The 25332-nt window shown below is 38.8% G+C and overlaps 1 protein-coding gene and 2 non-coding genes across 3 annotated transcripts; all 3 read left to right on the top strand.

Annotated features, from left to right (window-relative positions):
• The first annotated feature begins 100 nt into the window (after positions 1-100).
• Positions 101-25332, top strand: polr1a (RNA polymerase I subunit A). Its single transcript, XM_030145329.1, has 37 exons — positions 101-279; positions 872-980; positions 1098-1193; positions 1280-1429; positions 1612-1722; positions 1825-1910; positions 2598-2686; positions 2912-2989; positions 3108-3225; positions 3298-3439; positions 3533-3694; positions 3898-4020; positions 5020-5247; positions 5366-5473; positions 7148-7294; positions 7644-7835; positions 7990-8139; positions 8541-8724; positions 8841-8923; positions 9347-9505; positions 10695-10793; positions 10887-11039; positions 11154-11236; positions 11954-12119; positions 12495-12618; positions 13267-13367; positions 13450-13649; positions 15347-15514; positions 16772-16907; positions 19291-19445; positions 19541-19670; positions 19780-19887; positions 20593-20889; positions 23295-23495; positions 23580-23697; positions 23787-23951; positions 24355-25332. Exons 1-37 carry the CDS (start codon positions 203-205, stop codon positions 24453-24455), a joined length of 5097 nt encoding a protein of 1698 aa, XP_030001189.1. The 5' UTR covers positions 101-202; the 3' UTR covers positions 24456-25332.
• LOC115427750 (small nucleolar RNA SNORA5) lies at positions 9073-9209 on the top strand. Its single transcript, XR_003936544.1, has one exon. It is a non-coding gene; the product is annotated as a small nucleolar RNA SNORA5 (small nucleolar RNA).
• Positions 12173-12309, top strand: LOC115427749 (small nucleolar RNA SNORA5). Its single transcript, XR_003936543.1, has one exon. It is a non-coding gene; the product is annotated as a small nucleolar RNA SNORA5 (small nucleolar RNA).

Genomic DNA, 25332 nt, shown 5'->3' with positions numbered 1-25332 from the left:
TCATTGCAGAATTAGTTTTGAAAGTTACGTTTTAAATGGACAAAATAGGCTGACAAAAGTGTATGTGTGCCTCCCCTCTGTACTGAAGTGTAGTCGAAAAGTCCCACGTGTCTCGCAGAAGAAGGAACTTCGTGTCGCGTGTGTTATGCTCCAGTGATGAATTCACGATAGTAAACAAGCATAGTTATAATATTTCTCTACAATGTTAATTGGAAAAGAAGTGCCATGGCGGCGGTTGGAGGGCATGTCGTTTGGCCTGTACTCTGCCGAAGAAATAAGGTAAGAGATAACTTGCTAACTCAACTACTGGCTGTAACAACCACGAGTTCAAAATGACATGCCTGGACATGATCTCTTGTATTTTTAGTTTTCATCTTAGGAATTACGCAGTACTGCTGTGTTTGCGTTTTGAATAAGTAATTCATATATTTGTTGTTTTGGTTTTTTTGCAGCAACTGTCCATGTAAATTTTATAATGTATAGCTGATACAATAGGCAACAGGACCGCACTGTTAGCCACAATATTTAAGAATTACAGCAAATAAGAAGTTAGCCGAATTGTATTTGGTTCCAATTAAATTGTGTTTCTCGGGAGTCCTTACAGAACAGTGCTAATATTACTCAGGATGACGAATAGAAAATGCCCAGCTGTTTTCATATTCCTACTTCAGACCCACCATGCAGCAGGCAAAGTCATTACATCAAGTTAGTGCATTATCTGCTAGAGTGAGTTGTGCAAATCAACGGGTTCAAACACCTGGCCTGAATAAATATGAAAACATAGATGTCTATAAACTGATATCCTCTGCAAGTAATGCCAAATGTAAATCAATAATAATAAGGGGACACATTCCATTTGTCTCTTGTCCAGAAAGCTGAGCGTGAAGACGATCACAAATTTCAGATTCCTTGATGCCGTTGGAAATGTGGCCCCAAACAGTCTGTATGACTTGGCTCTGGGGCCATCAGACAACAAAGAGGTATGTGTTCACTTCTGTCACAACATATAACTCCTTGTTGTGTTTCACAGTAATGATAGAGCTGTAATTTATCCTACACTACTTATTCTTTGCCTCATTGCCGTACTGCTTTGTCAGGTGTGTTCAACTTGCTGTCAGAACTTCAACAACTGTCCAGGACACCTGGGGCATGTGGACCTACCTCTGCCTGTTTACAACCCGCTGTTCTTTGATGTAAGCACCTCACAGCACAGCTCAGTTTAACACTTTTTCTCACCAGAGAGAACTGAATTCCTGTGTTATTTTCTTCCCTCCATCAGAAACTGTTCCTGATGATTCGAGGTTCATGTCTGGTGTGTCACTTATTAACGTGTCCCCGAGCTGCTATTCACCTGCTGATTAACCAGCTGAAGTTACTGGATCATGGTGCCATGCAGGAGGTCTATCAAATAGACCAAATTCTCAACCAGGTGAGTTTCTGAGGAAATTAAACATTAAGATTAATCAGCAAACAGAACAAAGTAACCTGACATGTGGATGACTGGACTGAGTTATACTTATTTTAATTGTGCTACATACAGTAGCTGTAGACACCTCTTTTGCTTTTGATTCGTTGATGTATACATTTTCACGTTGACATTGTGTGTGTTAGTACCTGGAGGTGCATCCTAAAGCTACTGGAGATGAGATCGAGCAGGTGCTGAAGGAGTTCAGTGACTCAGTAGTTGGTGTCAATGCTGAAAGTGCAGAGAACCGCAGACCGGTCAGTAAAGGCATAAATTCACCTGATTTTATAATTTAAAGCATACCAGTACGTCTCTGTGTAAGACACTCGTGTCTAACTGTGTCTGTTTTTCATTCTCAGATTAAACATCTAGTGGAAAAGAAGAATAGCCTGATAAATGACTTCTGGAAAATCCAAATGAAAAGTAGAAAATGCCCTCACTGCAGGTAAAGTGACAGAAGTGATAATACCTAGGGTGCCTGTGCAGGTCTTGAATTTTTAAAATGCTGTTTTCCAGACCTTGAAATGTCTGGAATTTTGTGTGAAAGTCTGAATAAAGTATGGAAAAAAGTTTCTTTCATAGTCGAATTTTAGAGTCTGCTCAAAGGCACATAATCTTGTAAGATAAGAAATATATGAAGAAAGCATATAAAAACTTGATATGATTTCACTAACCAATCGGTACTGGAATGATTCTAGTGAAACTTGTTTGTGTGATATCCATACACTTTTGTGATTTTCATATGTTTTGAAAACATTTCTGTCAGTAAAACATAATTTACTGCAAATTATACATTCATTCATTTGCTTATTAAAATGAACTTTCTTACAACATACAACAGGTACAGTCTCAACCAAAAAGTAGGTGTGCAAGTATAAAAGTTCATCAGGTCAAGGTTTTTGGGGAAAAAAATTGCAGTTTTGAAACAGTTGGCAATTTTGATTTGGATAAAGAGCAAGCATCCTGATACAGTGAATGTTGTCAGAATGAGACCCAGAAATGCAGTGGGGCCTATATTAAAACTGGAGATGTCCCACTGTGTATATGTAAATAATGATTAAGACATACTGACTTTGTTGTTCTCTTGTTCATTTTCTCATCCTAACTTGATTTTAATGTTGTCTGTTTAAAGGAGTGGACGGTTTACTTTGCGCCGTGAACACAACAGTAAGCTGATTGTGACAATGCCTTCTGTAGTACAGACCCCTGGTGTCACTACTGGTAAATAATAAAATTCTATTTGTTTTTCAGTTGCTGTGTGTTAACAGTAATTGTGATGAAAACAAAGAGATCAGAGAGTGAGCTTGTTAGTGTCTTAATTCATGTAGAATTGGTGTCATCATGACACCCATTACATTATTTTGAGCCAGCTATGTCTACATACATAGTAAAGACATTTGCTATGTTCACAGTGACTTACTTCTACCACTTTTTGTCTCCTTGTAGAAGATACGATGACTGGGAAAGTCTATCTGACTGCTAGTACAGCCCGAGAACATGTCAACAAATTGTGGGAGAAAGAAGGTATTACAATGTAAAAAAAAAAATGTTAAACACAGTTTTGTAGCCAGTTTTGAAGCCTTAAAGTGATACCCAGCATATTGTTTGTAATTATATCTTTTCTGCCTTTTTGCTCTTTTAGGTTACTTCCTGAAGCATCTATTCTCTGGAATGGAGGAGAGTTCAGTGTCTAAAGAAGGAGACAAAGGGTTCTACCCTGAGCTCTTCTTCTTGGAGCTGCTAGTGGTCCCACCCTGCAGGTACAGTGTCAAACATAGTCCGCAAAATTTTGGCCAAAGCTTGGCTCTAGCTTGTATCTTTTTGTCCACCAGGTATCGTCCCATTAACCGACTGGGTGACCAGATGTTCACGAATGGTCAGACAGTCAACATGCAGGCAGTCATGAAGGACTGTGGAATCATCAGGAAACTCCTGGCTCTCATAGCGGGGGAAAAGAGTGTTCAGGAGGAAGAGGTAAACTCAACAGACCCCATGTCATTTCACTGGTTCAAACAGTCGCACAGTGGTGAATTTGGCATCCTGCACTGTGTTGTTGTTCTCCTTTAGGCTTCAGAACAGACAGACCAGTCCTTTCTATCTGGGATCCCCGGGAATTCATTAACAGATAAGCTCTATAACATCTGGATCCGCCTCCAGAGCCATGTTAACATCGTCTTTGACAGTGACATGGACAAAATGATGACGGAGAAATACCCAGGAATCAAACAGGTATCACAAAGCCCACTGTTTACACATAACAGCACGGTAATAGGAAAGCACATCATTAGAGTGAAGGTCAACAGAACAAATATCTGAAGCACAGTCAGACTCATGGGTCACATATGAATTATAGAGTTCTACTGTCCAGTTAATGAGGACTAAGCTTTACCAATGGATGAGCTGCTGTTACCTTTTGTCTCTCTGGTTTTCAGATCCTGGAAAAAAAAGATGGATTGTTCAGGAAACACATGATGGGTAAACGAGTGGACTACGCTGCACGATCGGTCATCTGTCCAGACATGTACATAGGAACCAATGAAATAGGAATACCCATGGTACATCTCAGTTTGCCTCACATCTAGTAACCAGGATCCTTAGCTAAATAAAGTATCCATTAAACAGTTCATTCAATATTATCATAGTTTTGAGTCATTAAGATATTAAACAAGACAGTCAATTAAAACGACAACAGATTCAAGTAAAAGGTGATAGAAATAATGATATAAAGACTTGGAGAGTAAGGTACAGGAAGATTTATTTACTGGAATGGAAGATAATGTTTATAATTTTGTTGTCTTTACTATAAAATCACATGAAAATTATAATAATTGTGCATCTGTTATATTATAATAAGTGGTTCATATCTATCAGTGTAATAGTTTGTGTCCAGAGACTGCGTAGACAGACTACTGTTACTTGATATAGTCTTCACAGTTTATGGCAGGTGGTGTCCAGCTTTAAGATGAATTACCCTCTCATATGTTGAGCATCAACCCAGAATGGATAACAAACACTGTCCTTTTATGCTTTTAGTGTTTTTTAGTGGCCTCCATAGATTCTGTGCGCAGATTGTATTATCTTTCACAGTAGTCCAGGGCTGTAATTAACCATCATTTTCATTGTTGATTATTTTCGTAGTCTAATTGTTTGGTCTTCATAATGTCAGAGTCTGAAAAAGTGTTTTCAGTGGACTGTGGTCTTGTTTGGTTTGCAACCCAAAAGATTCAGTTTGCTGTCACAGAGGACTAAGAAAACCAGAAATAATCTCATTTAACAGGCTGCAGTCAGGGAGTTCATCATTTTTTTGTCATAAAGAAATCACTTGAATGGATCAGTATAGTATTTGTTGACAGCTTATCAATGAAGCAGATCTGTGCTGAACCTTATCACTAAAGACTGAAATCTTAATACAGTTTGTTCCAAGTTAGTTACAGGTACATGTTAACTATGAAATTAGATTTCACACTCTCGACACCTGCAGCATAATTATTTGTGTCATTTTGTATGAAAACTCATGTTAAATGATAGAAACTGAAGTCTGTGTTTTTGTGCAGGTTTTTGCCACCAAGCTCACCTACCCTCAGCCTGTCACTCCATGGAATGTCAAAGAGCTCCGTCAGGCCGTCCTGAACGGACCCAACGTACACCCCGGGGCATCCATGGTGATCAATGAGGACGGCAGGAGGACCTTCCTATCGGCTGACAACCTCGCACAGAGAGAAGCGGTCGCAAAGCAACTCCTGACACCGTGTCCTGGTCCTCATAAGATGCCCATGAAGATAGTATGGCATATTCCCCTTCCATTCATTTTAGCTGATAGATGCTGCTGATTGTAGCTCTGTGGTATTCATTGAACTTGGCTCAGTCCTTCCATTGTCAGTCATCTTTCTGTCTTTTCAGGTGAATCGGCACATAAAGAATGGGGACGTTTTGTTACTGAACAGACAGCCGACTCTGCACAGACCCTCCATACAAGCCCACTGTGCCCGCATCTTACCTGGAGAGAAGGTTTGTTTGGTTTAACTCATGGCAGAGAAGAGCCTTGGTTTTTGGATCTTTATGGAGCCTCCCTGGCTGGGAAAAATACTATTGCATGGGCTTGAATTAGTCATGCATAACTACAAGACCAGTCTGTGGCTTCTACTGTGACTTGGGCCTGAATAAGTGGATGAAGATATATGGACTTATTTGAGTTACTGCAAGTGAAGTGTAGACACGTACAACTCTGTATCTGAAAAAGTTCACTGTGACAGTGTGTGTAATGTTAATAAAAACAGAATGTAATGATTTATTTATTTATTTTATTCACAACAGAACATAGATGACATAACAAATGTATAAAACTGGGAAAATATACCATTTTAAGAAAAAACTAATATTAGTTTGAATTTGATGGCAGCAACATGTTGAGGCAGGGTCATGTTTACAACTGTGTAGCATCCCCTCTTAACAGTTGGTAAACATCTGGAACTAGGGAAACCAGCTGCTGGAGTTTTGGTAGAGGAATGTTGTCGCATTCTCTTCTGAAATGGGATTCTAGTCACTCAACAGTCCTGGGTTTTCTTTATTGTATTTTTGTTTTTGTTGGTGTGATGAGTGTTGTCAAGTGAAGTCATACTGTTGTTATCGATGCATTATGTGGTTTAGTATTGTCTTGCAGAAACATGCAAGGCCCTTGGTGAATGAGATGTCATCTGGATTGGAACACATGTTGCTCTAAAACCCATATATACTTTTCAGTATTGATGATGCCTTTCCAGATGTGCAACCTGCACATTCCTTAGGCACTAATGACCCCCATTACCGTTAGAGATGCAGGCCTTTTAGTCTCACTTACTTTTCCAGCCTTTTGTTTTTGCCGCCCCAAATTTTTGGAGACCTGCTGCTTCCATCAAATTCAAAAGGATTATTATTATTTTTATGAAATGGTACATTTTCCTAGTCTAAACAGTTGTTATGTTTTCTATATGAATAAGTTTATTGTGAATATGTTATGGGCTTGTGAGATTCCAAACTATTACGTTCTGTTTTTATTTACATTTTTCACAACATCCTGACATTTTTGGGTTTTGCTGTTGTATGTTACTTTCAAACACTAGCATAAATACTAACATTAAAAGCCTTTAATGGGGTTATATTAGATGTGTTTCCATCAATACATTTAATGTGCATTTTATAGTTTTCTGTTTACAAATATTTACAAAACAGCCAAATTTGAAAAACACCCTTTTGAAAACAGAGTGGATGCTCATTAATGGAACTGGAAATACTTTATGGCAAACAAAAGTTGACATAATGAACCTTTACCTGGAACTGCAGCAGGTAGTGTGGACTGATGAGACAAAGTCATTGCTCAACAGGCTGTTCTACTTCTGCTCTGTTCATCAGAGTTAAAATGTGCATTTTTTCCTTTTTCTTTTTCTCTCCAAAAGCAAGTCACTTCATCTCTGAAGGGTTAAACTCCTAAAATGGGATTTCTAAGGTCTATCATGGTCAGCATGTGATCAGTGGGCTGTCTGAGTCTTAATTGTTCAATGAGCAGATGCTAAAACAAACTGTAAGCTGTCCTCAGTCAGAAATTCTTTGAAAATGCCATAGACATTTGCTCTTACTAAATCTGTCTCCATCTTTCGCTGCTGCATGATCCAGTTGCATCCTAATGCTTGTGATTTAATGTGACAGGTGTTAAGGCTCCACTACGCAAACTGCAAGGCATACAATGCTGATTTTGATGGAGACGAGATGAACGCTCATTTTCCACAGAGTGAGCTGGGCAGAGCAGAGGCCTACATGTTGGTCAGCACTGATCAGCAGTACCTTGTCCCAAAGGTATGTGACACATACTGGCAGACTCATTAGCCTCGACAAAAAAATTGGATACTACTGCTGATATTTATCGTACTGCCTGGTTCATGAGTTTTCAGATAGCATCTTCAACATCTTCTGTTCAGCTAATCAGATCAGTTTGTTTAGCTGAGGTGGTCATTTCAATGAACCAATATACTCCAGCGTTTTGATGTCGACTGGTAAAAAATCAGCTGAAGTACATAAAAGTGCTTCAAATGATCACTGCTCATTTCTGAAGATCCACTTTTCTGTATTTGAAGTTCTTACAAAATGTCTTTATGCATACTCATACAAGCAGGTGAACCCTTTTTTTCTCCTAATTTCTCTTTAGGATGGCAAACCGTTGGCAGGTCTGATCCAGGACCATATGGTGTCAGGTACGAGGATGACTATAAGAAGCTGTTTCTTCACCAGAGACCAGTACACTGAGTTGGTGTACAGAGGACTGACTGACAAAATTGGCAGAGTTAAGCTTTTACCCCCCGCCATACTCAAACCACAGCCCCTGTGGACAGGAAAGCAGGTGAAGAGCATTTGTGAACAGTGATTTCTATTAGTAATTAGGAATCTGATTTAGTGAAGTGTGGTTAATGACAGTGAAGGGCATTGTGTTCAGATGTCCTTAGTTTGAACAGGGCCATGTAAATATATCTTGTATTTTGGGTTGTGTCCTGCAGGTGGTGTCTACTCTCCTGCTCAATGTAATACCACAGAAAGCTGTGCCTCTTAACCTGATGGGCAAGTCCAAAATCCCTGGTAAGGCATGGATCCAAGTCCCACAACGACATTATCCTGGATACAAACCAGAGAGCATGTGTGACTCACAGGTATGCACACAGACACACTAACAGCTGCTAAACTGACTTACTCCAACAAATTTAGGTTAGGCTGTCATTCATACACCTCCACATCAGTGACACCTGTGGCTGGGGAGTTTTATCTTTTTTGGGTTGTTGGTCTCCGTTCTATTGCAATATCCCAGGAATGCTGTGACAGAATTTCTTCAAATCTAGCATTAATGTTCAATTGGACTCAAGCGTGAGTTAAGCAACATGTGGTCAAAGTAGATTGTGACCTAAAATACAGTTTTCACCCTTTATTAAACTCCTTCAAAGTCTTCACTACATATGAGTCTGGACAGACATGGATGTGAAATCCAAGTTGACAGGTTGGTGGATGCATACAACCACAATTTGCTAATTCTAGTATCATTTCATGTCTTTTCCAGGTGGTGATTCGTCATGGTGAGCTTCTGGTGGGTGTTTTGGACAAAGCTCACTATGGCTCCTCTGCCTATGGTCTAGTACACTGCTGCTACGAGCTGTATGGAGGAGAAACAAGTGGCAAACTGCTCAGCTGTCTGGCCCGACTCTTCACTGCCTACCTGCAGCTGTACAGAGGCTTCACTCTGGGTAAATGTCATCAGGATGGCAATGATGAGATAAAATACATTCCTGGTAATGTGTAGGCATTTGACAGAAGTATGTAAGCATCAAAGTTGAGTGGTGTTTTTTTTTTGGATGTATAGGTGTGGAGGACATTCTGGTGAAACCAGGTGCTAACAAGCAAAGGAAAAAGCTCATCAAAGAATCCCTACAAATCGGCACCAAAGTATGTTTATTACCCACTCATCCTGTTGAAATGAGCTGATGGTTCCCTCCAGGAGTTCAGCATCCTTTGGAGCACCTTCAGAAATCAATAAAACTCTATTTGTATCCAATGTGAGGGCTAACCTTCTGTCCAGTGTCTGTTTTAGAAACCGCAGCCTTGTCAAATTCAGTGCTCTCTCTTCCGTGGGCGCCACTGGCCAAAATGGCTGCTACAGTGAAGGTGTAGTTCATGGGCCTCACTGTGCTTTAATGTGGTCTCTGAGGATAAATATGTACTACACACAAACCTTTACAATTATGGTCTGAAAATAAAGACAGCTACAACCCTGCAACTCCGAAACAGTTGTAGCACTTCCTTAATGATGGGGCAGCCAAGTTTGCCATTTCTTATTTATTTTGTGCATTTTTTCCCCATCCTCCTCAGGCCCTCCAAGCTGCTTTCAACTTGCCCTCCAACGTGGAGAAAACTGAGGCTCAGGGCCGCTGGCAGGACGCTCACCTCAACCCAGACCAGAGGGACTTCAGCATGGCCGACCACAAGTTCAAAGAAGTGGCTAACCAAGTGAACAACGACATTAACAAGGTACCTGTGTCACCAACATGGAATTGTTCCAATGTGAAAACATGTCTGTGGTGAACACATAGAGGGTGTGTTTTTTTCCTGTATTTTTTAGAATTAAAATTGTTTGCATAATTGTTGCTTGGTTAGTGAGTGTAGTCTTAAAAATCTGTTCTTTAAAATCATTCAGCACTAAAGGGCTTGGTTGGTTCACTGTAGCCGGCGGGTGCTTGTGTATCCTGTGTTTCTGCCACTATCAATAAAATTTAATCAATCTGTCAAAGTTTATTTATATAGTGCCATGTCATAAGAAAAGTTATCTTTTGACACATATAAAATTGTGCCAACAGACTTATATGTTCTCATTAAATTCAGCTGCAGTAAGTTTGGTTTTAGACAGGCGCTTTGCCAAATCAACTGCACAGATCATTAAGTTAGTGATATTTTACGTTATGAAAAATGTACAAATATTGTCAAGCAGGTGAGTGGTTATGTCAGTCGAATCGAATAGAATAGATTAGAATAGATCTTCATTGGCAATATCACAGGAACAATGAAAATTTGTTTAGCAACTTCATTCTGTTTAGCGGCAAAAACAATTAGTCCAAAAAAGCACTGTATGAAAGAAAATCTCACAAAATATCACACAAACACTGAAAAATGTAAGCAATGGACGGAAGGTACAAAATATTAAATACACATATACTACTGAAGTTCTGTAAAAACTACTAAAATTTACAAAATCCTAACTGTATACTACAGATGGGAAATATGTACAACACATTAGGATTTATACAGGCAATATAACATATATACAGGTAAGATTAAGAAAAAGGTGCAGGGGTTTTCAGTATTGCACTGAGGTAGGGTAAGTATTGCACTGTTTTTTAGACTCGGGGTGATGGTTGTTCACTGTGTGTGTGTGTGTGTGTGTGTGTGTGGGGGAGGTAGCCTATCAATGATTCCATAAATTTGTATTTATCCATTTGAGGAAGCTATTAACTTGAGACACTAATGATAACACCATGATACACTGTGGAAGTTCAAGAAGAAGTAACAAGAGTTAAGAGGAACAGTATCCTGTTTCTTGTGATTGCACATGTAGTGTTAAACTGTAAATGCAGAAGAACCAACAGCTGAATTTGAACCTGTTACTTTCTGTTGTTACCTACATTTAATCTACATTTTGATGAAAAGTGTCTTGTATTCATAGGTGTGTATGCCAGTCGGACTCCACACCTCTTTCCCTGACAACAATCTCCAGCTGATGGTCCAGTCAGGAGCGAAAGGGTCTACTGTGAACACCATGCAGGTATCCATCCCTCTCCAGTACCCAGCGCTGCAGAAGGTCTGACCAGCTTCAGCTTGTTGGATGTTAACACCACGTCATGTTTCTGCCTTTCAGATCTCCTGTCTACTAGGTCAGATTGAGCTGGAGGGCCGCAGACCACCACTGATGCCTTCTGGGAAATCGTTGCCATGCTTTCAGCCATATGACCCTGCGCCTGGAGCTGGGGGCTTTGTTTCTGGAAGGTTCCTTACAGGCATCAAACCACAGGTACATGTGTAGAGCTCTGTGTGTGTTGGTATGGGCTCAGAAGAACTGCATAAAAATTCTCTCAATCTTTTGAGTTGAGGGGAGATGATAATGTCGTCACTTTGTTGTTTACAGGAGTTTTTCTTCCACTGTATGGCTGGCAGAGAAGGGCTGGTCGACACTGCTGTTAAAACCTCTAGATCAGGATACCTGCAGAGGTACTAGGCACTTTACTCTAAAGGCGTGTTTCTGCTGTGGGAAGTTTGGGGTAGTTTTTCATGCACCAATGGCCAGGGCCATTACAATTGTAATCATAATGTGTGATAAGTGGATTGACACAGAAGTGCAGGCACTGTTTGCATTCTACGGCAACTGATAACACCGGTGATGGGCCCTACTCTGCAGTGGAGATGCAATAGCCGAGAGAGATAAGTGAGGGGATGTTCTAGTAAATCCCCTTGTACCCCGAAGTTCTTGAGGTGGAAACGCACCTTTTAACACAGTAGAAGACTATGGGTGTAATCATTTAATGGAAGAAGCACATGGGATTGTTAATACGTTATTTTTACATCTCCGTACCAACTCAGTATACTGTGTTACATTATTTTACTCTTGACTCAGAAACCTATTGTTCAGGTTTCTGTCAAATATATTTCAGAACTAAGATAATGTCAGATCAGTTCCTATATCTGTATAGGGGTTTTAGAGCCTTCCCCACCCTCACAGTCCACAAAATCTATTCAGTCCAAAAGGAGAAGTGAACATAAGCAAAGATTAAGACCTACTCTTTCACCCTAGACTGAATCATTCATGCTTCATAATAATCTTACAAATTTACATTCCTAAAATAGCCTGAAATGCTGAAACAGGGTATTTTACTGAAACTTACCTTGTTTAATATAAATTGTCTTTGCCCCTTTTACTGTGTTCTGCAGATGTGTTATAAAGCATCTGGAAGGTTTGGTAGTGCAGTACGATATGACAGTAAGGGACAGTGACGGATCTGTGGTCCAGTTCCTGTATGGTGAAGATGGCCTGGATATTCCTAAAACACAGTTCTTGCAGCCAAGACAGTTTCCCTTCATAGAGGAAAACTACGAGGTACAACACAAATACGCTACTCCTCCACATTTGACAGTAGTGTGTAGAAAGTGCGCAGCCTTGTCAAATTCAGTCCTCCCTCTTCAGTGGGTGCCACTGGCCAAAATGGCTGCCACAGTAATTGTGTAGTTCATGGGCCCTACGATGCTTTAACATAGCCCCTAGGGATAATTTTGTACTACACACAAACTTGTAATCACATGAGGTGTCTATTTGTAAATATGGTGTACTTTTGAACTGTTTCTATCCTCTTCCAGTCCTGCCTCAGCTTGAGTTTGATTTTTAATATGCATATTGATCCATCCTACCGTTACAATCATCTTTGTGGAACATTTACTGAAATGGTCTGAAAGGAGATTGTCTCTCTCATTTTAGGTCATAAAGACATCTCAGGGCATGGATGAGGTTTTGGCCCATTTGGACCCCCAGGCTGCCAGACAGCACTTTGCAGCCATACAGCGCTGGAAAGCAAAGAAAGAGGTGGCATGTCCACGGAGAGGTATTCAGCAGGGCTGAGCTGTGATGCACAGTCCTCATTTATGTTCAGTATAGTGTATAAACTAGACCATGTCTTCCAGGGACAACACTTTTTCGTAGACACAGCAGATGATTAATTTATGAATGTATTTTTTAATTGGGACTCTTATTAGTTTTATCATTATTCTAGTGGAGCAGGAGGGACAAACAATACAGAGTTCTTTGCGATAGAAACATGTATTTATGCAAAGCCAGGAAGGAAAAAATAAGTCTTGCACAAATACTGTTTCTGCTGTTTTTAATGAGCAAAAGAAAAACATGCCATTTTCATGTGTGAATATTTTGATAAAAATCAGTATTTTCTTTTCTTCTTTTATTTTTTTGGAGTATGTGGTTAGGAACAACAAATACATATTCTAAATACTCGATTTAGTTTGTATGTGTTGTTATTTGTTAAGATAAAAAGAATTATGGGTAAAACTTACATCAGCCAGTTTGAGGGGAACTCGCATAAGAGAAGACAAACTCCACTTGATTGCCCTCAGTGATCATCACCATCATCAGAAAGTCTTATATCTGGTTTGAAGAAGCTCTCTGCAGTCTAATATAGAAAGTGTGTTGTTTAATAAAATGTAATGTAATGTTCTGTGCTTGTCTTCCTGTGTGCCAGGAGCGTTCCTGTTGTTTTCACAGAAAAAGATGGCCAAGTTGAAAGAGACAATATCAGGAACAGGTGAAAGCGTTAATGGCAGAAATGCACCAACCCTACAGGTATTTTTTGCTCAATTTGTTATCTCAGTGTGAATAAACTGGGACCACATAACTTTAAGTTTAAACCCCTGTTCCTCAACAGCTGCTGGAGCAGTGGAATTCCCTCGATGAAACCAGCAAATTAAAGTATGGCAGAAAGTCATCACGCTGCCCGGAGCCCTCTCTGGGCTTGTTTAGGCCTGACATCAGCTTTGGATCAGTATCGGAAAGCTTTCACAGCATCACAGAAAAATACCTGCAAAGCAGAAACAACATGAGTCAAGACAGCCTGGACAGTGACAGGTACACATACAATCTGTCAATGTTCATAGCATGAAGAAAGGTAGTTTTTCAGGGTGTCCATGCTTCCTTTAAAAAATGTAAAATCCACTGATCTGAATTGAAGGTCATACAATGTTTATTTGACAGATCTTAAAAGTTAACATGATTTAGTGCTTGGTTGAGCCCTTTTGAAAGTAATGAATTGAAGAGATTTTAAACTAAGATCAACCCAGCTGCACTTGCGAGGTGAAGTGATCGTCACAAAAAGCATGATTGACTGGAAAGGCGCCAGTGGTGTGTAAATACCAACTTAGGATATGTATCTTAGCATTGACTGTTGGGAAATTAATAGAAAATGAGATAGCCTAGGCTACATGTCACAAAAATATTGTTCTTGTTGATATCATTGCATTGCACAGAGGGAAAAATGATCATACAAATATGATAGTTATTGTAAATCTGGCAGCACTGACTCAGTTGCAAATCATAAACTCAGAAATCTGGGCAGTTTGAAATTCTGATATCTATACTGGCCATTTGCATTGTTTACAATGTGAAAAAGTCATACATCATAGAGTAGTAGTTGTAGAGTTGAACCCAGTGGCAGCTGGTGAATTATATTTTGGTGGGGCGCAGTATCCAAGTCAGTTTTCAGTTGCACTATAACTACATATCACCACTAGGATACATGTACATACACCACTATCTTAAAATATTAATAAAAATTAAAATAAATGTGTTTTCAGTCATGTATTTTTTTTGTGTAAATTTCACCCGTCTATCCTTCAGATATGCAAATTTTTCCATGACTCAATTGTTAAAGTCGGGCATGTCCCTGACAAGTGTCCTTTCCAGTGCACTGGAAAAGGGGGCTTGGGTGCAAATTTTTGTGGCCTGAGGCTCTCCTATCTCTTGTATGGGAGGGGGTCTACTGCGCATGTGCTATTTATGACGAGGGTGTATTATAGGAAAGTGAGCCTCGGGCATAGATTTTTACACCCCCAAACAAGAAACACATGACTGTAAACAACAGTAAACAATCGAAAACATTTTTAAACTACACTTGAATGCAGGTTATGCACAGTACTCAGGCTGTATTATGTATATCTCAATTATTTAATTATTGTTTTTGTAAAATTATTTTATGATTCCTATCTTCATCTTCTTCATGTTAGACAGGTGGGGCGGTGCCCTAGCGCCCTCTGTTGATGAGATACCACTGGTCGAACCCTCAGTCTTCAGGACAGACTCATTATTAGGATACTCTTCAGAGTGGTTGCTTTATCAAATTATACTGTGATGAATATCAGCATTGATCATATATTTGATATATCACCGAGTCCTGTTGTTCCAGGTGAACATCACCACAGACCAGACCCCATACAAAAAGACATTAAATAGATTGTAAATTGTATTCAAAATTGTCTTCACAGATGAAGTTTACCTGGTTTGAAACCTCGCTTAATCATGTTCATGTGCAAAAATATACATTGTGTAAGTTCTTAGTTTTCATCAGACAGAGCTGAGATTTTTCCATGTCATTGTGTGGTAAACCTCTTGGATATGTGCTGAGAGATATCATTTGGCCACTCCAGTGCGAATGACAATACGAACATGCTCTTTGATTGCCACTGATGCAGTGTGTTCTCATTTCTGTGACTCACATATGTGCTCTTTAGTTTTTCGAGATTGATACAATGTGTTTTGTGTGTGTTTAGCCTTCGTCAGCTGTTGCAGTACAAGTGGCAGCGATCTCTGTGTGATCCCGGTGAGGCAGTGGGTCTGCTGGCAGCCCAGTCCATCGGTGAGCCCTCCACCCAGATGACCCTGAACACCTTCCACTTCGCTGGCAGAGGAGAGATGAACGTCACTTTGGGAATACCTCGGTAACTTACCTCTTCAGATCTCTTCGATTCATTATTCAGGACTTAACACTGACCATGTAGCAGCCTGATAAAACCTTGTGCTGCTTTATTCCTCGATGTAAATCTACCAAATCATTATCAATGAGCATGTTGCCTCTTGACAATTGTAAAGTATATGGATTGTCGTGGAAAGTTAAACTACAATCACTTATCAAACACAATAAATTACAACAAATATAACAAAGATTTGTTACTGTATGGAATTCTTAAAAGGCTACAGTGGAGATGCATCTGGCCAATCAACAACATTCAGCAAGACTATCCAGATTCAGTCTCATCTCATCTCCTCCTCATCATTGCATGCTATAAATACTGAGACGAAGACTTCTTTTTCTATTAGTTTCCTGTATCTTCAAAGCCATAGTCAGAGTGCCTTTCTATTTGTGTTTGCTTTTGTATACAGCATGTAAAGTAATTCCTCAGATAGTCTCTAGGGCCTTTTATTCACCTCTTTTGACCAAGGCACCAGGCCACTATTTGAAGCTTCCTTGTATTAGAGACAGGCATTTGTTTCTTCATCCATCTATTTTAGAAAAATTGCCCATATTTCAGTACAGTACCTTGTTTTGATCCACACTCATTTCCCCTTTTAACTTTACTACATTGCACCATTAATTCAAAGTATGTGTTTCCTATGACAAATGAAAAATCTTCTAGTGTTTCGGTGAATAGAAATTATTCATTTCTCAGGTGTGTAGGATTTGACAAGGCTTATTGTTGAACTGGCATTATATGGCAAATGCCAATTTATCCACCATTGTTTTTCCCTGGCCTGTATTTGAAGACCAGACCTTTTGTTTGTGTTGAGTACCCATCCGCTTATTATCTGATGTTCGGCTTGGAATGGACTCCCAGCTTTTTAGTTGAGCAAGTACAGCATTATACAGAGAGTTGCTGTATAGTATAGTAGCAACAGAGGAATATTATACTGTAAAATATAGGAGAAAGGCTCTGACAAGAAGGCTGGTGTTACCCACATAAACCACAGTTACCTTTTGAAGGAGATACTGTGAAGTGCAAAGTGTAGCCACAAAGCATTTAAGTGGCAAACAGGCTGTGAGAAAAATACCTAGCACTATGTTTTGTTTTCTTTCTTATCACTGGAAAGACCTGAGATGAGCAGGAAGGTCAAAGAGACAAAACGCAGGACATGTCCCTTCTCACCAGTTTCACAGATCACTTCTATAAACTCTCATTTGTGCTCTGTGTCTTTGACAGTCTGAGAGAGATCCTGATGGTGGCCAGTTCCAACATCAAAACTCCTATGATGAGCGTCCCAGTGCGAAACACCAAAAAGGCTTTAAAGAGAGCCAAGACACTTAGGAAAAAGCTGACCCGGGTCTGTCTGGCTGAGGTAAGGATGACCTTCACTTGTTTTCTGCCTTCATACCAGTAGCAACTGTTCATGTTGCAGTACTCAGTCTTAGTCTTGAGTCTACTTTTTGAATGTGTTAGTCTTATCTCAGACTCAAATATAATTTCCATTGGTCTCATCACAATCTCAGACACAAAGACTCTGGATCCATAATGGAAGATGTGTGCTGTCTGATTTATTTGTTGACATCATTTATCTGATTTGATTTGATTTGCGAAGAAAAGCAGGAATGCAAAATGGTAAATGATGATGCACACTCAAAACAAATAGATGGCAGAAAAACCTGAAACATTTAAGTGTGAGAAATATGCAAAAATAAATAAATAGATAAATAAATAAATATTTTTTTCAAAGAGACAGAATCTTGTCAAGGATGGGACATTTTTGTCTCAATAAGATATTCCAGCTAACATTGAATTTAACTTTAACCAATACCAGGCTAAAACAGTGGTGTGCATAATATCGTATTAAAGGGATGAAACTGTGTTTCTCATTTCAAGAGTGACAGCACTTGCACAACTTCTCACTAATGCCGCGTTACCACTACGTGGAACCGGCTCAACTCGGCTCGGCTCGGCTCGATTCAACTCTGGTACTAGTCCTATTCCTGGAGATCATTTCCATTACATTATACTACCGACTTTACAGTACCTGGACGTCATAGTGATGTGGCACGTTACTTCCATGTCGTCTGCTCAGAGAGTTGCTGATAAACCTGCTCGTTGCATGTTATCCGAATTTTTACATCTGAACCTCCTCGACAAACCATGATGTAGTTTTTCGGACTGTCATCATGTGGATTAACCCACCGCTATTTTTACTGTAAACTTCCGCATCTGTTTCTTGTAAAACGGCAGGTCACAGAGACAACTCTGACCAATCAGTGTTCTGCGGTGTTTACACATCACCTTTTAGTATCTGGTCCCCAGTCCTGGAACCTCGGCGGAGGTGATACCAAAAAACTAGTACTGGGTACCAGATTCCAGGTCCTTTTTCATAATGGAAATGTAAAAAGGTCGAGTCCAGCCGATACCATGTAGTGGAAATGTGGCATTAGAAGAGAATGTCATGTGGTTTGTTTCCTCTTTAGGTCCATTAGGATTTCAGTGTCTTTTTTAAATAGTTTTAAGAACTCTAATGGAGCTAAATGCCCTTACCCCACTGCTCAATACAAAACAGATTGTGGTCAGAATATTTGACTTCCTTTAAGTAGGTCTGTTTTTGCAGTGTTGCCTCATTTCTTATCTCGAATTTTTGAGAAGAAACTAAGCATATTTGGGGGAGATACTGTATCAGATAGATGTCTAGAAACAATTGGTTATATGGACCACAATGTGTCCAAAACAAAACTGCTTTGTGCAATTTTAAAAACTGCAACTGGGGTTAGGATAATTAAAGTGACAGAAGTAAAACTAGATAATGTTAGCAATCTACTACTGAATTAAAGCTCTACAGAAATGTCTTCACCCCTTATCCAAAAAAAAAAGTCTTCAGATTGAATATTAGCTCAGTATATCAGCCACCTATAATGTGTATTTCAAGCAAAAAGCGAGGACCTTGGGTATAAATGAAAGCTATGTGGAAATATCTCAAAGCTGACGATCATAGGGGTTGGATCTAAAAAGCTCTGGCTCCCCTAGACTTACACTGAACCTCTCACTAAAAACATTAAAACAAGTGATCTGGTCCATTTTTAAATTTTCCTCTGTTAATCAGATCTTGTGTCGAATAGAACAGGTTTTGATTGATAGACGTCATGTTTGACAGCTCACTCACCTGCCATGTTGAACTTTTGGAGTGTCAGTTCACTCAGTAAAACACATCTTTTCCTGACAGACTCCTAGACGATAGTTGTGGTCAAGAACTTCCACTGACTAGACTGGAAAATTAATTTTTTACACAAGGCCTTATGAATTTTATGGTTTTACAGCGTTAGTAAGCTAGCATTTAGCATTAGCTCACCTCTGACTCCTCCTGTATTTTACTTGATTTAACCCTAGAGCTTTACTCGATCTTCCTTAAACTTGTTATTAGTCAGCTAAGTTAAAGAAAAATACACACCTCTTTTTTTGAGGAAATGTAATCACTGTGAAAATCATTATTTTAGTGTTGAGGTAAGAGAATGAACAGATTTGGTCATTTTCTTGTGTAACTATTCATTAGAACTTGCTGTGTAACTGATCAAGTCTTGTTTTAGCTGTCACTTACTTCTCTCCTTTGAGTTTGTCTTTTTTCATTGTCAGACCATATTCTTCAACTAATTGAGGTGTTTTGAAGATCTGTGACTTTGCGGTGTGTTTCACAGCTTTGCCTAGTAGTTTTGGTGAAGAAGCAGAATTTGCTTTTGTATTTGTATGAACAGGTGTTGCAGAAGGTTGATATTGTTGAGACGCTGCGAATTGAGAACCATCTGAAGATGCGGACCTTCAAAGTTTCCTTCCACTTCCTGCCTCCTGAGCGTTATTGTGATGATAAGCTGCTGTCACCCCATCAAATCCTGCACTATATGGAAACTAAGTGCGTGTGCTTTTAATTCCCCTTTCCCTACTTTATTTTCTGTAAATGACCTCCTGTTTTCTTGCCTTCACACTTTGTCATATCTGTTGTTGCAGATTTTTCCGTCTCCTACACGAAGGCATCAAGAAGCGCAGCGCCAAGCTGGCTTCTATCGCTGTGGAGACGAGGAAGGCCAACCCCAGTGATGGAGACAATGAAGGCAGTGGGACAGCCATTGGAACAGAGGTCTGTTTATTATTCTCCATTCATTCACATAACAATCCTCTGCAGATTTTGTTGTTTCAGCTTTGTGTTGCAAAAAAGTGTAAAGTTATCTTCTCTGTTTCTCTACCAGTTAGACGACGGGGAGGGAGGAGAGGACAGAGAGATTGCCGACGATGAGGGAAACGAAGGAGATGCTGATGCCTCCGATGCAAAGCGAAAAGGCAAACAGGAAGAGGAAGTATGACGGTCACATTAATTTCTCTGTTTTCAGTTAATTACCAAAATGTACTTCTTAAATGCCTGCAGCATTCCAAAATATGACTTCAGTCTGTCGTAGTTGTCATGTTGGTGCTTTAGGCTGATTTCCTGTGGAAGGTTAAAGTAATTGAATATGGAAAAGAAATCATGCATTGGTTTAACAGCTGCTGTGGAGTAAACAAGTATTCATTTTAAAAAAACACAATATCATGTGGCTTACTACTAAAATTAAGTAATGAACAAATATATTTACTAGTTGAATGTTTTCAAATAGTGTGTTCTATTCTTTGTGAAAGACACAGAAATCAGGTAACTTCACAACTGCTTAAAATAATAAACAACTAAAGCATCTTACTAGAATTGAAAATTTTTCACTTAGTATATAGTCTCTATGTTAAGACATTTTGCCAAATACAAAGGAAAATGACCTAAATCAGAAAGATTAAACTGAACAATGGAAAGTAGTAGAGTGTAGTGGAGTGCTCTATGATTTTAAATCATTTTGAATATAAATGTCTTTCAAAAAAATCACAAATAGTGCCTAGAAAAATGCATAGCAGTTTTCTAACAGAAATGAAGATCACATCCACTTAAAGAGGAAGTGATGGTGCCCTAAAATAATCAGAAGTGCATGAATAAAAAAGGGGCTGAGCTGACTTCGCACTCATATCTGTCTAACCTGCAGGTTGACTATGAGAGTGAGGAGGAGGAGGAAGGAGGAGGAAGAGATGATGACGGCAGTGATACCGAGGAGGGTGAAGCAGAAGAGGAGGCAGCGAAGGAGAACCCAGTGGTCCTAGAGGAACAAGTTCAGCCAGCCCTAGGGTCTAAAGGACTGAAAGCACACAGGAAAAGTAAAGAAGCGCTGACAGGAGAAAAAGAAGACGAGTCCCAGTGTCAGATGAGAATCAACACTGTTTTGCAGTCCAACCCAGCCATAGAGAGATATACTTATGACACCCAAAATGAACTCTGGTGTGAGGTATGCATTACACAAGCACATTGGCTTGATATGTTATATTAGACATGTCAAGAAAAATTGAGCATCAAATCCATCTAATTTACATGATGATGATGATGATGAAATTCTTTATTCAGTCATCACATAATAACCAGTGTCAACAACAACACTTCAAACATTACAAACTTTACCAACAGGTTAATGACTGAAAAAGCACAGGCAGAAGCAAAATGCTTATGTTAATGCATGTCCTACATAACAAATTCAGCTACCCAGCATCCAATATAGGAAAAAGAAAAAAACAATGTATCCAAGCAAACAAACAAGTGAAACATAAAAAGGTGAAAATATACCAGAGAAATAGAAAACTTAACCACCAAATTAATGGTAATTTAATGTAGATTCAAAAATAAATAATTTACCTATTACTTGTTAGAGCTTAACAATTGTATCCTTCAAAAATTGCCTTACGTACCATTTTTTTAAATATCAAAAATGGGCTACACATTCTTAAATCCATACTGGCCTCATTCCAGAGTTTAACTCCAACAACAGATATACATCTTCTTTTTGTCTCTTTTTTAGCTTTTTGTACAACAAATTTACAAACATCTCGCAAATCATATTTAGACTCATGTGTTGAGAAGAACCTTTGTACACAGACAGGGAGTAACTTTAATTTGGCTTTATACATTATTTGCATTATTTTATAGTAAACCAAATCATTAAATTTCATAATATGAGATTTCATAAACAATTCATTAGTATGTTCATAGTAACCGGCCTTATTAATAATACGTATTGCTCGTTTTTGTAGGAGGTCTATAGTATTTACAGTTGTTTTATATGTCAAGCCCCACACTCCCACACAATATGACATATAAGGGAGTATAAATGAACAGTAAATTATATGTAGTGCCTCGTGGTTGAGTATATTTCTGGACTTATACAAGATTGCCATTGATTTTGCAATCTTTCCTTTTATATATCTAATATGTGATTTCCATGTTAATTTGTGATCAATAACAACCCCTAAAAATTTTGTATCAAACACTCTTTCAATTTCAGCATCGCATATTTTTAATGTAATATCCCCATCAATTTCTTTTCGATTCCCAAAAACCATAAATTTAGTTTTTTTAATGTTAAGTGACAATCTATTGACATCAAACCAAGTTTTAAGAATTTCTAAATCCCTTTCAACCATGGACAAAAGTTCCTTCAGATTTTTCCCAGAACAGTGGAGTGATAATTTAGCTGAAGCCATAATCACTGGTGTGTTTACAATTACAATCCAGTGAGTGAAGGTCATGCAAGGTCATGGCTTGACTGCAGTACAGAAGTATTTTAGGCATTGTTTTGGTGCCTAATTAAGCCTCATTCAGACCAACTACAGTGTTTGAAGGTGGAGTAGATTTAATATGCATTAACTAAAAAGCCCACATTAGACAAACTAAATTTTAAGGGCCTGTTCTCGCTTTTAGAAACCACCATAGAAGACGGTGAGACGATGACCTACAACTTAACTGTAAGATGCCAGTAAAGATTAGACACTGAGGTAGAACATTGTTGTAAATGTTGGCATTATGAAGCAGTGTATGACTAATTCTGTGTTAACTACTGCAATTATACAAAAATAAGATGAATAAAAAGTGTTACTACCAGTCTGTAACATGTAATTCAGAGTCAGAAGTTGTGAATATCTTCTGACACTTGCAGGCGGGTCAGGAAAACTGATGGCACTTAGAAACGTAACTCTGTAATGGTACCCAATTCAAGACTACTTAAATGACATGGTAATAATTCTAGCAGATCGAAAACACTATATCTGCTCAAAATTTGTAACTGCATCTCTAATGTTGTTCAGCTAGTAGCAGAGTGCTACTGTACCTAAGGGTAGGCCAGGAGTTAAGGTTTGGAAGGTCTCTTTTTTTTTTTTTTTTTTTTTTTTTTTTTTTTTTTGTTGTTCTCGCAGATTAAAGCAAATATCAAACCAGTTCCAATGTTTCCTTCTTGGTACCATAGCTCTGTTTTAGTTTTGTTAATTTATCCAAGATTTGACTGTCCTGTTTCATATTCAATTAATCATGTGATAGCTTAATGTAGTCTAACTGAGCTGTGTTAAGCCATTTACAGGGGGCTGTTGTGGGTTTATAGTAGCATTCATCTCACAATAGCTGATCATCTGATGTCCTCAATGATAAATTATATTCTTGCAAATGTACACTGTAAGTTGCAAGTAGTTATATAGCACCTTTGTACAGTCAGAAAACTGACTCCTCCAATCAACACCTCTTGCTACTTTGCTTCCTTTCCTCTGATAACAAACATAGGGGTGCTACATGATGATTGGACGTGTAAACAATACAAGAATTAAGTGAAAATGGCTCCTGCATGTTTCTCATTTTTGTTTTTTTTTCCCTTAGGTACACCTGGTCTTGCCAGTGAGCAAGGTGCACTTTGACCTGACTTCAGTTCTGGCAACCCTGGCCAAAAACGCTGTCATCATGGAGACTAGGGGCCTGACTCGCTGCTTGCTAAGTGAAAACACAACAAAGACTGGAGAAAAAGAAATGATATTCAACACTGAGGGCATCAACATGCATGAAATGTTTAAGCACAGTGATGTATGTACACATTTTTCTTTGGGCTATTTTGTTTCATCTACTGTAATTTAGTTGTGCCATCATGTCTCAACATCCCCCCCCCAGATCTTAGACACCAACAGATTGTACTGCAACGAGGTCCATGCCATGGCTAAAACCTATGGGATTGAAGTGGCTCTGAAAGTCATAGAGAAGGAGATCAAAGATGTCTTCGCTGTTTATGGTATCATTTATACACAGTTTAGACAGCTTAGACATATTAGATTGAGACAGATTAGATCTAAATTTGTCTGTTTTTCTGTGTGTGTCAAGGTATCGAGGTGGACCCCAGACATCTGTCATTGGTTGCAGACTACATGTGTTTTGAGGGTGTATATAAGCCATTAAATCGACACGCCATCCAGTCCAACTCCTCCCCTCTGCAGCAGATGACCTTTGAAACCAGCTACAAATTCCTTAAACAGGCCACCATGCTAGGTGAGGTTCTAACCAAAGTTCTTTATTCTAGAGTCATTTTATATCTTGGTTAATTTGACATTTTGGTTTGTTGGTTAATGCTGGAAATAAATGTCAGTATACCAAGATCGTGGTATTCCCAGATTCTAGGTGTTCTCTGCAATTACTATACTGTCCATTCTTAAAATACATTTCCTAGACGCTCCTATACAAAGGTTCCAGTTAGTTCACCTTTTCAAAGATAAAATGCACAAGGTGAAATGTATCTATTTCAAGAGTATCACAAAACTTTATCCCAGACAAATTAAAATGGATTCAAAATGTTGTAGGAGTCTTAAAACATTCTTGATGAAGTAAAGGCTGATGACAAAGGTCTTCTGGATTCCTATTAAAAGTCATTTTTAAACATGCTTTTATTTTTCAGGTTCACATGATCAGCTGGCGTCCCCTTCAGCTTGCTTGGTTGTTGGGAAGGTCGTGAAAGGTGGAACAGGACTTTTTGAACTGAGGGAACCCCATAAATAAAATTAACCCTGCAGTCTGTTATCAAATAGGACTTATTATGGAACCTCCACCTGGATTGACCTCATCACAGAGATGGAACATGTTCAGTTCAGCTGGACTCCTGGTTTCACGTTACAGTTGTCTCACTAAGATGATTTCATTTCCTTAGTGGTGATATATCCCAGACAGCAGCTTGTGAGAAATGTTCAGTTACATTTATGCTCAGAATAAAATACAGTTAATGAAAGATTTAAAACAGATTTTAAAATGAATGTCATTGTTTAATGGAAAGCAACAGTTTGCAACGACTTGGTTAAGTGTCACTGTACTTAAACACACACACACACACACACACACACACACCCCTGTAACATGTCTGGTATATTCTGTCTACACCCCGGCTGCAGTAAACCACTCACCCCATTTGCTCCCATTTAGCAACATTTTTTTTTTTAAATACCCCCACATCCGTTTGTTTGTGTATTTTCGAACATAACATTAAAACCATACCACAGAAAGATTTGTATAAAAAGAAAGGAAAACATTTGAAAAGGAACAGAATGAAGTTTTATTTATAATCTCCCGGTCCTGGTCATATCCCTGATTTTTCTTTTTTTTTTTTTTTGTTTTTCTTTTTTTTTCCTTTCCTTTTTTTTAATTTCATTTCATTTTACTTTTTTTTTTCTTTTACTTTTCTTGAGAAGTCCACATCACAACAGTCACACCACATGCACATGTTACACACTCCACCACCCAGAACATTTAAACAACCAGGACAGGACATTGATCTTTATTACTGACTGACATTTCTTTTGTATATTACATGCCATACATCTTAACCCCCCCCCACACACACGCACAGACATTATGATGATGTAATGTAAATATTCTATAATAC

This window comes from Sphaeramia orbicularis, chromosome 10 (genome assembly GCF_902148855.1).
Source record: "Sphaeramia orbicularis chromosome 10, fSphaOr1.1, whole genome shotgun sequence".
Taxonomy (NCBI): Eukaryota; Metazoa; Chordata; class Actinopteri; order Kurtiformes; family Apogonidae; genus Sphaeramia; species Sphaeramia orbicularis.
The sequence above is the reverse complement of the archived record's forward strand: the minus strand, read 5'-3'. Positions and strand labels throughout refer to the sequence as shown.